This window comes from Hyla sarda, chromosome 5 (genome assembly GCF_029499605.1).
Source record: "Hyla sarda isolate aHylSar1 chromosome 5, aHylSar1.hap1, whole genome shotgun sequence".
Classification (NCBI taxonomy): domain Eukaryota; kingdom Metazoa; phylum Chordata; class Amphibia; order Anura; family Hylidae; genus Hyla; species Hyla sarda.
In genome coordinates this window covers 317155296-317172119 of record NC_079193.1, presented here as the reverse complement: position 1 = coordinate 317172119, position 16824 = coordinate 317155296, and the positions used below count along the sequence as shown (strand labels likewise).

The 16824-nt window shown below is 42.4% G+C and overlaps 1 protein-coding gene across 2 annotated transcripts in view; it reads right to left on the bottom strand.

Annotated features, from left to right (window-relative positions):
- Positions 1–244: 244 nt before the first annotated feature.
- The window catches only part of CHMP4C (charged multivesicular body protein 4C), a 31700-nt gene continuing 15120 nt past the window's right edge, over positions 245–16824 (bottom strand). Inside the window, exons 3-6 of one of the 2 annotated variants that reach the window (XM_056518599.1) lie at positions 15096–15273; positions 10921–11035; positions 8921–9029; positions 245–1834 (exon numbers count right to left, since the gene is read on the bottom strand). In XM_056518599.1, the coding sequence (XP_056374574.1) occupies positions 1761–1834; positions 8921–9029; positions 10921–11035; positions 15096–15273 (476 nt within the window). In that variant the 3' untranslated portion in view covers positions 245–1760. The remainder of the gene's footprint in view (positions 1835–8920; positions 9030–10920; positions 11036–15095; positions 15274–16824) is intronic. The other variant, XM_056518600.1, reaches the window with a different exon arrangement.

Sequence of the window (16824 nt, the reverse complement as noted above, 5' to 3'; positions counted from 1 at the left end):
AGAATGCCAGAATCGGAATGTCCACGGCAGAAACATCTCTGCTGTGTGAAAAGTGCAGCAGAATCCCATTGAAATCAATGGGACTCTGCTGCAGCGAAATGTCCGTGCGGAAGTTCCGCCCGGTGAACATGGCCTGAAAGTTACATTTTTGCAACAGCTGGAGACTCAGAGGGTGGAGACACCTATTTGAAGTTTATTCTCTGTATTACACTGCACGTACCCAACTGTAAGCACAATAGCATTTTATTAAGACCACCAAACAATAGACAACCTAGAAAACCCTAAAACAAAATGCATGACACATACAACACAGAGTTTACAGATTTTAACAAATTTACAACATATAGGTTTTCTTTATTTTTTGGAACGCGAAATAGCATCAAGAATCAGTATCAATGCTTGTCTGTGTGAGTCTATACATATATATAAGTATACAGAATGTTAGGGAAGATCCTTCATTTGCTATCCCTTAGCTACAGTAATAAAGCACACGGTGTATATCAGCAACGTCTATCAAACCATAAACTCATCTGTACAAATCTGTATAAAGGGGAACGCCACATCTTGTGCCAGCATGGGAGCCCCAGGTTTGGTTGGGCTACATTTGACTGATAGGAAATACTTGTATAATAATTTACATCCAATTACTAATAAAGCAGAAAATGTGAGCATGAAAAAAGTCACATGGCATTGACGCCTGTTTACAGTGTCGGGGCCCGTTCACACTGAGTAATGTCAAGACGAATTTATATACAAGGTAGACCGGTACTACGCTGTAAGAAGGAGACGGAGAGGGGGAGTGGATATATACTACAATGCGGGCGTGTGGTGGTGCTCTGGTATACACAGTGGTGCAATCTTCATAACCAAGCAAAGATAAAAAGAGACCGGCAACTCACCGAACTCACGTCGTCCGACTTCTTTATTGCATTTAATACATCAAATCATAGGGAGGGGACATACACAGGGGGGATACCAACAGGCAACAAGCTCCGTTTCGCACCAATCAGTGCTGCATCCGGCCATCCGGCCGGATGCAGCACTGATGGGTGCGAAACGGAGCTTATCGCCTGTTGGTATCCCGTGAGTTCGGTGAGTTGCCGGTCTCTTTTTATCTTTGCTTCAAGACGAATTTACTTGAGTAAAAAATTCCTCCAAATTAATGCACATCTCCTCTGCCCATTGACTTTAATGTTTTTTCCGCTGTCCTGTTCCCACTGTGGAAATTCCGACGCTGAATTCCTTTCTGCTTGAAGAAAGAACATGTTCATTCTTCAAGCGGAATCCGCGAGCAGCATCTGATAGAAGTCAATGGTAAAATAAAATCTCTGCCCGACATCGTATTCAAGCGGAATTCAGAAAAGTAGAATTAAATAGCCTCATCCTTCATTCCTTTTCATTTCCATGTGGAAATTTCGCTTGATGGATAAAATGACAGAAGGCAACAATTTCCTGACCGAAATGATTCCTCTTGAATTCCTCAGTGTGAACGTACCCTTGGTCCAGTTTGTCTGTCCAGGTTGTAGTGCCAAGTGTCCATAATACCACCCTGACCCAGATGCCAAGTAACAATGTTATGGTATTTCTTCTGGGGTCACCTGGCAGTCATATGGTGCTCCCCCTGGAGCCAAGTTTCATTAGTATCTTGATCTACAGTAGAATTTGCAACGGTTACCAGCAGGGGAGTCAAATGCAGGAAAGGGGGGCCCGTGTGGCATCGTAGTCGCTGGTTGGGGAGTACTGGCATGAAAAGTTCTTGCTTAGTTAGCCCAGGCGGCCAGCATCTGCATATCATCATCATCTTCCACCCTCCTCCTTGTTGATGTTGCTGCTGCTGAAACAAAATGGGTCAGGCGTTACAGGAATTCATATTACATAGTAAAATTTTTAGAGAGAAAGAGTTCATCAGCTCACCCCTGGAAACGCTCCATGTCCGTGCACGGACAGGTGCAACCCAGCACCGAAAAGAATCAAATAGAAGAGAAAAGGATCCAGAGCGGACTTCGTGCAAATAAGAACTTCTTTATTCAGGTACCAACAAGAACAGGATAAAGTGACGCGTTTCAGCCAGATAGACTTGCCTTACTCATACTCACTGAGTAAGGCTAGTCTATCTGGCTGAAACGCGTCACTTTATTCTGTTCTTGTTGGTACCTGAATAAAGAAGTTCTTATTTGCACTAAGTCCGCGCTGGATCCTTTTCTCTTTATATAGTACATTTTTTGCACTTTGGCTTAAAGGGGTACTCCGGTGGAATAAAATGTTTTTAAATCAACTGGTGTCAGCAAGTTATAAAGTTTTGTAAATTATTTTTATTTAAGAATCTTAATCCTACCAGTACTTATAAACTGCTGTATGCTCCGCAGGAAGTTGTATGGTTCTTTTCAGTCTGACCACAGTGCTCTCTGCTGCCGCCTCTGTCCGTGTCAGGAACTTTCCAGAGAAGCAGAGGTTTACTATGGGGATTTGCTCCTGCTCTGGACAGTTCCTGACAAAGACAGAGGTGGCAACAGAGAGCACTGTGGTCAGACTGGAAAGAACAGCAGCTGATAAGTACTGGAAGGATTAAGATTTTTAAATAGACGTAATTTACAAATCTGAGGAACTTTCTTGCACCAGTTGATTTGAAAACATGTGATTTCTACTTTTTTCCCACCAAAGTACCCCCTTTTTTTGCAAAGCATATGGGAAAAGTGCTAGCGCATAGTGAGTTTTGAAACAATAACACTGGAAATGCCAAGAAACCCAATGCTATCTATATGATGTTTTTGATACTTTTCTATAAAGTAGTATCTCGCTGCAACATATTTAACAAACACAACAAGAACGTGGTCTAAAAGGAATAGCAAGTCCTGCACTTGTTGTCCATTGCTATGGGCAATCCCCAGCAAAAAATGCATACAATGGAGGATGTCTGCAACCGGCCACAAGGACCAACATATATCATCCTTACCCGATGAATGGGTGTAAGGATGTGAACATAGAGAAGTACAGAAACATAGCATGACATAAATGCACTGGTGTGGTGGATGTAACAATGACATTAGCTAACCCTCAAAACTGATGTAAAATTGAGACATTAGCCAGTATATCTTTATATGAAGGACACACCTGAGCCCGCACACCAACGCCAAGGTTTCTCAAGTGATGCGGGACCTATACCTAAACCTGCCTGTGCATGATAAGCAAGAAAACGGGCAAATGTGCAATTACAAAAGCTTTTGGTCTGACTTACAGACTGTTCCCAGTATCAACTCCAGTGTGTGGTCACACAAACAATGGGAGGGAGGAAGCAGGCTACAAGCCCCACCTAAGTAGGCTGATGAGTTGCCGGCCACGTTCTTGTTGTGTTTGTTTTGTAATAATATACCAATGCGCCTTTATTATCATGTATAGGTAGCATTTAGATGCACCTGTGAGGCCGGCAACTCATCAGCCTACTTAGGTGGGGCTTGTAGCCTGCTTCCTCCCTCCCATTGTTTGTGTGACCACACACTGGAGTTGATACTGGGAACAGTCTGTAAGTCAGACCAAAAGCTTTTGTAATTGCGCATTTGCCCCTGTTTTCTTGCTTATCACGCACAGGCAGGTTTAGGTTAGGTCCCGCATCACTTGAGAAACCTTGGCGTTGGTGTGCTGGCTCAGGTATGTCGTTCATATAAGGATATACTGGCGAATGTCTAAATTTTACATCAGTTTTGAGGGTTAGCTAATGTCATTGTTTACATCCACCACACCAGTGCATTTATGTCATGTTGTGTTTCTGCAACATATTTAAACAAAAATGAAAATCAAAAATATCAATGAAAATGTCACAAAAAATGCATTACAACTCTGCTTGTGAATCCAGCCTAACTGTTAGATATGCTATATAGTATACTTAGGCTATGTTCACATGGCAGAATTCCTGTGCTTCCACTTAGATTTTGTGCTGCCAAGCTGGCCGCCGATCTTTTGCAATTCTGTGTTGAATTTATGCAGAATTTCTTGTCCTCCACACACAGATTCCAGACAGAATTCATTTGACTTCAATGGGACTCTACCACAAAATTCTGCAAAGAGAACTGATATGCAGAATCTGGAATGCAGAATTTCTGCAACGAAAAATCTACCATGTGATTGGGAAAGCGGAAATTCCATTCACTTCATGTAGCAGAATTTTCAAGTTGAATTTTCCCACCGAATTCTGCATGGAAATCTCTTTCTGTAACAGCAAGGCTACCATGGAGAATCTAAACCTAGGTTCAGGTTCTCTGTCAGAGGTTCCATTGGAGAACAGAGCCAGCCGGTGCTCTGCTGAATGGACAACAATTTAGCTCAGCAATCCCCTTTAACTTTAATAGGATCTGGAATTTCATTGGATTATAACCAGCCAAAAATATACAGTATGATGTGTTTTTTTTCTGTCTGGTTATTTAAATTGATTTAGCGATGGAGGCCCCACAGAGATAATGTTACCGAGCCTAAATGGTCCACTTAGCTAATCTGTGACCATAGGAAAGGGTGTTGTTTGTCATTAAAGGAGCTATCACAAAAAATGTATTCACAGTATCAGGGATAAGTATCTGGTTGGACCCCCACCGACCACAAGAAAGTGCTAGGCCTCTGCTGTATTCACTCTCTATGGAACTTCCTAAGATGGTCAAACACTGTACTTGGCAATTTACTGAAGTCCCATGAGAAGGGAATGGAGTGGTGCCTGAGCATTTACACTGCCTCTCTATTCAGTCGGGGGACATGGGACCCGCTTTCTTGAAGCATTGGTCTAACTGCTGGGATGTAAAATAGATACGTGTTAATCTTTGGAGAACCTCTTCACAGTCTTTCCTTGTACAGTGGCACCACAGTTATGTGGGACTATGTTTGCACCAAATATGAGTCACTTTTGTGCCCAAAAAATTTTGGATTTTTTTATTTATTTAACCCCTTAAAGGGGTACTCCGCCCCTAGACATCTTATCCCCTATCCAAAGGATAGGGGATAAGATGTCAGTTCGCTGCGGTCCCGCTGCTGGGGACCCATGGGATCGCCGCTGCGGCACCGCGCTATCATTACAGTACAGAGCGAGTTCGCTCTGCACGTAATGACGGGCAATACAGGGGCCGGAGCATCGTTACATCACGGCTCCGCCCCTCGTGACGTCACATCCCACCCCTTTCAATACAAGACTATGGGAGGGGGCGTGGCGGTCGTCACACCCCCTGCCATAGACTTGCATTAAGGGGATGGGCCGTGATGTCACGAGGGGCAGAGCCATGATGTCACGCGGCTCTGTCCCCTATATCGCCCGTCATTACGCACAGAGCGAACTCGCTCTGTGCTGTAATGATAGCGGGGTGCCGCAGCAGCGGGACCGTGGCGATCTGACATCTTATCCCCTATCCTTTGGATAGGGGGTAAGATGTCTAGGGGCGGAGTACCCCTTTAAGGACTCAGGGTTTTTAAGTTTTTGCACTTTCGTTTTTTCCTCCTTACCTTTTAAAAATCATAACCCTTTCAATTTTCCACCTAAAAATCCATATTATGGCTTATTTTTTGCATCACCAATTCTAATTTGCAGTGACATTAGTCGTTTCATGGCGAAACGGAAAAAAAACATCATTGTGCGACAAAATCGAAGAAAAAACGCCATTTTGTTACTTTTGGGGGCTTCGGTTTCTACGCAGTGCATATTTCGGTAAAATGACACCTTATCATTATTCTGTAGGTCCATACGGTTAAAATGATACCCTACTTATATAGGTTTGTTTTTGTCGTACTTCTGGAAAAAATCATAACTACATGCAGGAAAATTTATATGTTTAAAAATGTCATCTTCTGACCCCTATGACTTTTTTATTTTTCCACGTACAGGTTGGTATGAGGACTCATTTTTTGCACCGTGATCTGAAGATTTTATCGGTATGATTTTTGTTTTGATCAGACTTTTTGATCACTTTTTATTCATTTTTTAATGGTATAAAAAGTGTCCAAAAATACCCTTTTTTGGACTTTGGAATTTTTTTGCGCATACGCCATTGGCCGTGTGGTTTAATTAATTATATATTTTTATAGTTCGGACATTTACGCACGCGGCGATACCACATATGTTTATTTATTTATTTTTTTACACTGTTTTATTTTTTTATGGGAAAAGGGGGGTGATTCAAACTTTTATTAGGGAAGGGGTTAAATGACCTTTATGAACACTTTTTTTTACTTTTTATTTTGCAGTGTTACAGGTCCCATAGGGACCTATAACACTGCACACACTGATCTCTCATGCTGATCACTGGCGTGTATTAACACGCCTGTGATCAGTGTTATCGGCACTTGACTGCTCCTGCCTGGATCTCAGGCACGGAGCAGTCATTCGTCGATTGGACACCGAGGAGGCAGGTAAGGGCCCTCCCGGTGTCCTGTAAGCTGTTCGGGATGCCGCGATTTCACCACGGTGGTCCCGAACAGCCCGACTGACTAGCCGGGATAGTTTCACTTTCACTTTAGAAGCGGCGGTCAGCTTTGACCGCCGCTTCTAAAGGGTTAATACCGCACATTGCCACGATCGGCGATGTGTGGTATTAGCCGTGGGTCCCGGCCGTTGATGAGCGCCGGGACCGACGCGATGTGATGCGGGGTCGACCCCGTTTCATATCGCGGGAGCCGGCGCAGGACTTAAATATACGTCCTGCGTCATTAAGGGGTTAAACCTACACTTTCCCTCCAGGCCAGAGGGCACCTGCATGGGTCTGGGTTCGATGTCCCTTTTCACTTAAGCTACTAAGTGACCGCAAGTGCTCCTGGCATCAACCTTAGTGTTAACCAAGGTGTCAGCCAAGGAGCTGTATACTGATGGCATCTCAGCCAGAGCCAAGATACCCGAGGTTGTAGGGAGGTGAGAAACCAAAAGGCCACACACATCTCCCCTAGACCGCCAGGAGGGACACCCAGAAGAGCTACTGCACCCTGACCATCCTAGTGAACATAGACACAGCAAACGTGGCACAGTGACAAAAAGGGGACATACAAATACAGTCATGGCCGTAAATGTTGGCACCCCTGAAATTTTTCAAGAAAATTAAGTATTTCTCACAGAAAAGGATTGCAGTAACACATGTTTTGCTATACACATGTTTATTCCCTTTGTGTGTATTGAAACTAAACCAAAAAACTGAGGAAAAAAGCAAATTGGACATAATATCACACCAAACTCCAAAAATGGTCTGGACAAAATTATTGGCACCTTTAACTTAATATTTGGTTGCACACCTTTTGGAAAAAATAACTGAAATCAGTCGCTTCCTATAATCATCAATAAGCTTCTTACACCTCTCAGCTGGAATGTTGGACCCCTCTTCCTTTGCAAACTGCTCCAGGTCTCTTATTGGAAGGCGCCTTTTCCCAACAGCAATTTTAAGATCTCTTCACAGGTGTTCAATGGGATTTAGATCTGGACTCATTGCTGCCACTTCAGAACTCTCCAGTGCTTTGTTGCAATCCATTTCTGGGTGCTTTTTGACATATGTTTGGGGTCATTGTCCTGCTGGAAGACCCAAGATCTCGGATGCAAACCCAGATTTCTGACACTGGGCTGTACAGTGTGACCCAAAATTAGTGGTAATCCTCAGATTTCATGGCACCCAGTGCCAGATTCAGCAAAACATCCCCAAAACATAATTGAACCTCCACCCTATTTCAGTGTAGGTACTGTGTTCTTTTCTTTGTAGGCCTTATTCTGTTTTCGGTAAACATTAGAATGATGTGCTTTACCAAAAAGCTCTATCTTGGTCTCATCTGTCCACAAGATGTTTTCCCAGAAGGATTTTGGCTTACTCAAGTTCATTTTGGCAAAATTTAGTCTTGCTTTTTTATGTCTCTGTGTCAGCAGTGGGGGCCTCCTGGTCTCCTGCCATAGCGTTTAATTTGACTTAAATGTCGACAGATAGTTTATGCTGACACTTATGCTTCCTTAGCCTGCAGGACAGCTTGAATATCTTTGGAACTTGTTTGGGGCTGCTTATCCACCATCCTGACTATCCTGCATTGACACCTTTCATCAATTTTTTTTTTCGTCCACGCCCAGGGAGATTAGCTACAGTGCCATGGGTTGCAAACTTCTTGATAATGTTGCGCACTGTGGATAAAGGCAAATCTAGATCTCTGGAGATGGACTTGTAACCTTGCGATTGTTGATATTTTTCCACAATTTTGGTTCTTCCTCAGACAGTTCTATTCTCCTCTTTCTGTTGTCCATGCTTAGTGTGGCACACACAGACACACAATGCAAAGACTAAGTGAACTTCTTTCCTTTATAACTGCTTTCAGGTGTGATTTTTATATTTCCCACACCTGTTACTTGTCCCAGGTGAGTTTAAAGGAGCATCACATGCTTGAAACAATCTTATTTATCCACAATTTTGAAAGGGTGCCAATAATTTTGTCCAGCCCATTTTTGGAGTTTGGTGGGACATTATGTCCAATTTGCTTTTTTCCTCCCTTTTTGGTTTAGTTCCAATACACACAAAGGGAATAAACATGTGTATAGCAAAACATGTTATTGCAATCCTTTTCTGTGAGAAATACTTCATTTTCTTGAAAAATTTCAGGGGTGCCAACATTTTACGGCCATGACTGTAAGTATGATGCAGTGAATTACTGCCTGGTCATCAGGCCGGATCTATTAAAATTTCCCTGATCCCACCCAGAAGGCCCAGATACCAATGTTGAATTTACTTTGAAAATTTTAATTTGAAATCAGAAGTCCATCTATATCAGTGCTCTCCAAAATGAGGACATCCAGCTGTTGCAAAACTACAACTCCCAGCATGCTAGGAGTTGTAGATTTGCATCAGCTAGAGGTCCAGTTTGGAGAGCACTGGTATAGATGGACTTCTGATAATTAAAAAGTTGTTTCTATCTCTCACATTACGAATCTGGTTACCTGGTCTCGATGGCAGTTTTGCGGATGGCACACTTGGTAACTTCACGTTGGCCATTTGACTGTTGAGATCTTCTTGTTCTAGTTCTTCTAATTCTGCCAGTAATTCATCCTAAAAGAATCATAAGTGTTCAGTGGCATTGTCCACAACATGTTATGTAACAGAGATGGCTGATGTAACTCTTGCTAATCTGGAACCTTTCAGCATTATCACCTCATATTCATGCTTAATTTTGGAACATAGAAACTAGAACCAAATTACTGTTTCACAAACGCGCATCTCACCACCTTTAAATATTACTCGGAAATGTTCAGTGGCCCCATAGAGAATGATTGGAACGGTGGCCAAAATAAGAACCATACAAGGTGTCATGTCAAAAGAAATTTGTACTATGCAGCATTTAATACATTTGGCTCATATACACATTGTCACCACACAAATTAAAGTTGTACAAAAATTGCTCACCTACACCACCTTTGATAAATTGACCCATTGTACTTTATCTTAGTAGTAAATTGTAATCAATACTTTCAGTGGTTCAGTGAAAGCCTAGCATTTTTTCGAAATTTAAAATTCCCTGCTTGAAGATAGTCATGCCCTTAAAGGGGTACTCCGGTATAAAACATTTTTTTTTCAAACCAACTGGTGCCAGAAAGTTAAACAGATTTGTAAATTACTGCTAGTAAACATTTTTAATCCTTCCAGTTCTTATCAGCTGCTGTAAACTGCAGAGGAAGTTTAGTTGTTCTTTTCAGTCTGACCACAGTGCTCTCTGCTGACACCTCAGTCTGTGTCAGGAACTATCCAGAGTAGGAGCAAAACCCAATAGCAAACCTCTCCTGCTCCAGACAGTTCCTGACATGGACAGAGGTGTAAGCGAAGAGCACTGTGGTCAGACTGTAAAGAACAACTCAGCTTCCTCTGTAGTATACAGCAGCGGATAAGTACTGGAAGGATTAATATTTGTTTTTATTATAAGTAATTTGCAAATCTGTTTAACTTTATGGCACCAGTTGACTTGAAAAAAAAATTGTTTTCCACCAAAGTATCCCTTTAAATAAGTTAATCATTCACACTTAATTTCCTAAAGGTCATTTTACTTTTTAGAGGATTAGATTAGATAGGAAGTTAGCTGCAAATTTCCAGATTTTTATTTAAAAAAAAATTCAATTATTATTATTTTTTTAATAGGGCCAGTTTATTTCTGAAAATTAATTGAGGTATCTGTATGCTAGAAGCCCCCATAAATCACTGAATTTAAACAACCGTACCCCTTAAGGAATTCCCAACAGGATAAAGGAACTTTGTTAACCTTTTAGGTGGCTCACAGGAATGATAGCAAACTGGAGGAAAAATGTAAAAATGTAAACTTTTGAGCACACTTTCAATCGTTCTGTATTTTGTTCTGTAAAGCAGTAGGTATTAACACCAAAAATAATCTAATATTTATAACCCAAAATCTGCAGGTTTCTACAATTACGTGCTTGTAGTGGCCCACTTGAATGTTTTTTAGGCACCAATTTGAGTTTTCCAAAAGAGTTGTGGTTCCATAACATAAGAACCTACCCCGCACACAAAAAAGACCAATTGACACCATGCCCTCACTATGCCCTTTAGGCCTCGTTCACAGAGTTTCGTCAGCAATCTGGTGAGGAGTATTTTTTCTCTGCTAAAATCCTGTAAAATGACCGGGTCACTGACAGACCCCATGCAAGGGAATGGGGTCCGTCATGACCCGGTAGTATCTGTTTGCATCTGACCTGTTTCAGGGTCCGATTGGCTCAAACAAAAGAAAGAGCTAATCGGACCCTAAACGAGTCGATGCAAAGAGGGGGAGAGAACGAGCTCTTCTCATCACTCATTGTAAATGAAAAACAACTATTTCCCAGTATGGTTTTACTTGATCTGCTGAAGCAGAACTGTACAGAAGAACCTACCATGTTTATAAAGGAATTCAAGTAACAATAAAACACAAATCTCAAACTTTGTCTCCAGCAATTACCTCATCAAACTCCTCTCCGAAACTAACGGGGCGAGAAATGGCATCTGAAATTTCTTGTGCTACATCCTGTTGTTCGTTGATGTCCTGCATCAATTCATCAATCTTATCCAGATCCCTGCAGGTAACAACATTTCACATATTATAAAGAAATACAATGCTATAGAAATAAAAATAAAAAAAACGAAACTTCAGGTCGCAGTTAAAACTTGTATTGCTCTTGTCCATTGAGAATGAACGTGTCCTTAATTAAATCGTGAATTCTGTCATTGGCGCATCCATGAATTCTATCATCTTTACTGGTAAGAGCACAATAGAGAGCTTTTATTTCTCTTGCCTTAGAGTAGTCTTTGTATAATGGCACACATAAATCAATATTTTGCGCTTGCTGTGAGTTCTGTGCTATCTGTATTCTGCAGGATGATCAAAAAGAACAAAGACCAAGTTAAGAGATATTTTATTGGATTACTCTGAGCATCAATATGCCGCATAAGGTTCATAGTGAACACAAAGCAAATCCATCACAATTTCAGCCCCAGCCTGGAATGATTGAAAACACACCTAACGTAGGCAAAAAAGTTTCACAAAATACTGAAGAATTGCCTCAGTAGCTCCTGCGGGGTTATTGAATATCACGGACACAAAAGCAATTATTATATTTTTATGTCTAGGTTGCTGTAAATGAGCTAAAAGTCAGGATATAAACCAACTACTTCAGTGAATTACCCGTCTTGTGAACTGCCGGCTGTAAGATCCTCGGGCAAATACAAACCAGCAGCCTCTATCTCCCATATTGTAGGCTCTTGTGCATAGTATTTACTATGGAGGCATGAAGAGTGTGGAGAGCCAGACACTAGCATGGGGGTACATACCTGCTTTGGTATAGGGGTGGTGCTGTGACACTTCTGACTTCTGGTCCTGTCACTGTTATGTACTATGGTTATGTCCTCATTCAGCCTGGCTAAGGACTCACACACAAAGGGGGGTTCTTTTTCTTTTGTCTTTTTGTAAACACTGATCAGCTGTAACATTAAAACCGTACATACCCAGCTGCACTTCGGTCTTTTCAGAGTGTCTCATGAAGTTCTCATTGATTTAAAGTGTACCTTTCGTTAACAAAATGTTTTTATATAATGTAGATAATAACATTATATGTATATTTGTAATATACATTGACTAAAAAAGTGTATATTTTGTCCCTACAGCTATTGCCTGTGTGTCGTTGTGGAGTCCAAATACAGGAAGTGAAGGGGGACAACAAGGCTCTGTATACTGAAGACAAGCAGGGCTCTGTACACTGAGGACAAGCAGGGCTCTGTACACTGAGGACAAGCGGGGCTCTGTACACTGAGGACAAGCGGGGCTCTGTACACTGAGGGCAAGCGGGGCTCTGTACACTGGGGACAAGCGGGGCTCTGTACGCTGGGGACAAGCGGGGCTCTGAACGCTGAGGACAAGCATGTCTCTGTGCACTGAGGACAAGCAGGGCTCTGTAAACTGAGGACAAGCAGGGCTCTGTGCACTGAGGACAAGCAGGGCTCTGTACTCTGAGGACAAGCAGGGCTCTGTGCAGTGAGGACAAGCAGGGCTCTGTGCAGTGAGGACAAGCAGGGCTCTGTACACTGAGGACAAGCGGGGCTCTGTAAACTGAGGACAAGCAGGGCTCTGTACACTGAGGACAAGCAGGGCTCTGTACACTGAGGACAAGTGGGGCTCTGTACACTGAGAACAAGCGGGGCTCTGTGCATTGAGGACAAGCGGGGTTCTGCGTACTGAGGACAAGCGGGGCTCTGTGCATTGAGCCTCTTTGACAGGCTCCCCACTCACACATTAGGATGATTGACAAACCAGGAGCCTGCACAGAGTCCTGTTTGTCCTGCCCTTACTCCATGTATTTGGACTCCTCATAGAGACACACAGGCCACAGCTGCAGGGACAGCATTTTTTTTCACCCAAAAATATACAAATTTTTTAGCCAATGTGAATTACAAATATGCATGTAACGTTATTGTCTAAATTATATCAAATGTTTTTATGAAGGACAGGTACACTTAAAAGGGAGTTTTAAATTAGGACTGCATGGAAGAAAGCAGAATTGTACTTTTTTCTGTATGGTTTTTCTAGGTGAAAGAGCATGATTTTTGACCATGATGCATAACCAACATGCATAACTCCGCAAGACACCTGGAAGTCTAATATGATATCTGGCACTGAGATGTGGCCTTCACCGAGCAAATTTGGTTTCTGACTTGATTGACATCTGGGGAATTAGGAGGCCAAGTCAATACCCTAAACGCTTTTTGATGTCTCCAAAACCATCCCTGAAAAAGCTTTAGTGTGGCAGAGTGCCTTATCATCCTGCTGAAGAAGGCCGCTGCCTTTAAGGATACCATTAACATGAAGGGGGGGACTTGAGCGCTGCAATGTGTAAGTAGGTTCAAGGTGTCACAGTAACATCCACATGATGCCAGGACCCAAAGTTTCCCAATAGAACATTGCCCAGAGTATCACATTGCCCCACCAGGTTATCTTGTTCCCATAGTGCATCCTGATGCCATCTTTCCCCTAGGTAAGTGATGTACCTGGCCATACACATTATGTAAAAGAAATGGGGGAGGTTTATCAAAACCTGTGCAGAGGAAAAGTGGAGCAGTTGCCCATAGCAACCAATCAGATCGCTTCTTTTATTTTTCCAGAAGCCTCTTTAGAAATCAAAGAGCAATCTGATTGGTCAACAGCTATGCCCACTGTAGGCACTTTCAGCAATGGACAGAGATTAGTAATAACACTCTGACCAGTCTGCAGCTTTGCAGTCCTATAAGCATCTTTGTGTTCTGACATCTATCTATCATAGACAGCAGGAACTTTTTTGGGGGGAAATGGACTAAACAGGCTATAGTCTTCTCTTCCCATGCACATCAGTGATCCTTGTGTGTTCGTGGTCCTGTCACAAGTTCCAACACATCATATGCCTGTTCTCCTGGTGCACCCAGACAGGCACCATGTTCACAAGATGATCAGTGTTCTTTACTTTTCATGGTTTCAATGTTATGGCAGATCAGTGTATGGTATAGGTACTGCTGACTACAGACAAATAAGGGAAATGGTACTTTGTTTATTATTCCTATGGCCTCACCTCATTCATTCTCTTCTGTTGCAAAATCTACTGATTGTTTCTCTCTAAAGCTTTGACATTTTTTTTAACAACGGGAGGGGTGTTAGGAGTACTTAGGGAACATAGCCTGAGGTAGTTTAGAAAAGTTTATTTGGTGACAGGTACTCTTTAATTGCAATGGATCAGTTACGTATGAGGTGTCATAGTATTGTGGAGGGGGTGAACATACCACACGTGTGGTCTGTGAAGTTGTCTCAGGGTATATTTTGGGTCCATCACAACCTTGACGGGGAATGATTCTGAAGGCTCACAGATACTAAATTACTATTGCATTGAGATACATTGAAAGAATATGCCCTAATTAATCACGATGTAGATTACTGGAATACCATAGCCTCAGGGACCCTATCATTATGGTGTCCTGAAACTTATACCTATAAGATTTAGTTAACCCAAAAATACTAAAAATAAAGATCTACCATTCATCATAATGTTCATTTAGTCCTATCCTATAGCCTAGAGAACTATATTGGTACACACAAAGAAGCGCTGTTGTATATTTTGTTTTTATCCTATATAATGGAATAAAATTAACAGTTTCATCTCTAGAACATATCCTAAGGGTATGTTTACAAGTACAGATTAGCTGTTGATTTGTTGTAGTTTTGGGCTTCCTTACTAAAGTTAATAGACAAGTCAAAATTTACAGCAAATCAGCCACATGTGAACACCTTAGGGTAAAAATCCACAAAGCATTCAGTGCTGGAGCTGCTAAACTTCATTATTTTCACACTTTCACACACGGACGGCGGCTCTAGGCAAGGACACAGCATCTTCAACTCAGCTTCGGGCTGTCGCACCATTGAATGGTGAATAGACATCCAACATTGCAAAAATATAGCATAAAAGTTTGGTACTTACATAGGGCTGACAATTTCACGAACTTGGACAAATGACAAACGGGCATCACATGGCAGTGGACTGTTTTTAGCCCTGGGCAAGTACCGACATTTTCTGCTATATTGCCCACCCCTTAGGGTGAACATGTAAAGGCTATACTTACATATTTTTGTGAACTGTTTTCATGGCCTTGGCAGCATATCCCATGTTTTTCAGAACTTCTGTGTTGGTGTGGGAATTCTCAAGAGCTTCTCTCTGGAACTCGATGGTGGACAGTGTCCCATCTATCTGGGTTAAATGCTTCTCCAGTCTCTTCTTTCTTTTTAATGCTTGTAACGCAGCTGAGGAGACAAATACATTCCACCTATTAGATAAAGTAGACAAATTATCCAGTGCTGTAAAACCGGGTAACCAGTGTACTAGTCAAGGACCCCTCTGGGACTTATAGGTGCCGTCCCAACAAGGTAGAAAAAATTGTTGCAATGTTATATATTATCCCTTTGTTCCTTTTACCTGCAGGGTGTATAGCAAAGTGTTATATGTTGTATAACATTATTGTGTTTTGTTGCACGATTTGTACAGTTTAACAACATGGCAGCAGGGAAATTCTCCTCTGGGTGCTATGTGGCTATAGATAGTTAGATAACAGTAGCTAGCATAGGAAGCCCATAGTGTAACTATGATTAGTGTATGTAAAACTGTGGTGTGCCAGGGGACTTTATGTGGCGGGGAGATACCGCATAGCTGTGTCACATGGCTTAAGTGGTAAAACAAAAAATAGAGAAGCCGCACATCCAACAATTTGTATTTTGATCTACTTGCTTCTCAGCATAAATACAAACACTAACAGGTTGTTAGTATACATTTTGATCAAAAAGTACAAGCCCACTCGCCACATCAAGGCCACCTATTTATAGTGGGTCCCTAACCCAACATTGGCGTAGCACCGGGCAGCGGCTACCACCACTGCAACACCATACCCACAGGGGGAGTGACCCAGTTGTCAGGCAGCCCCACTGCTGCCCTACCGAGCCCCTGGCTCCAGGCCCCACCATCCCACAGACAAAGCATCACAGTAACAATGACCGCTGCAGTGCAACCACACCAATGTGAATACCTACCAAGTGCTCCCTCTGTGAGCCCACAACTTTGTTTTCAATAAAGCTGTTCCCCTGTTCTGTAACCAGTGTTTTGGAAAACAACTGTAAACCTTACTGAACTCCTGAGGCAGTACAATACAATATAGATACTTTGAAATGTTGCTTGAATTTTGTACAGTTCATTAAAAACAGTATTGGTTTTAGGCGAAGCAGTATTTGGTCACTAGTCACTGTTCTTTTAGAATTGTATGTTATATGCAAACTTTAGCTTTTTAGCAGATTTGTTTCTTTGGTGTTTTTGTTCATGGACGTGTGATGAACCCGTGTCTCTGAAGAATATACACTGACTCCGGGATGTAATAATCCCCTTTCCTAAGCCGGGATGCGATCTCCCGCACGGTGCCTTGGTCTCTGCATGAAAGGAGCCATTTCTACAAAAGCACAAAGCTGCAGCCGACACCCCCTCCATCAAGCTCTATGGCATAGCCGGAGATAACCAAGAGTATCACTCCGGCTCTCCCATATGCATGGAGGGAGGTTTCGGACGCCGCTTTGTGGGGTGGTCGACACGACCCATTCATGCAGAAAGCCGAGTGCCATTCGGGAGATTGCTGGGGGTCTCACCTGTCGGACCCCCCGTGACCTGACACATCCCCTATCCTTAGGCTAGGGGATACGTTGTTACATCCCGGAGTTCTCCTTTAACTAAGCAAAGTGACAATTAACCTCACTGATGGGTGAATCTGGTAAACATGTAGAATTTCCATGTCTCCTTTGGTGCATCTACGAGAA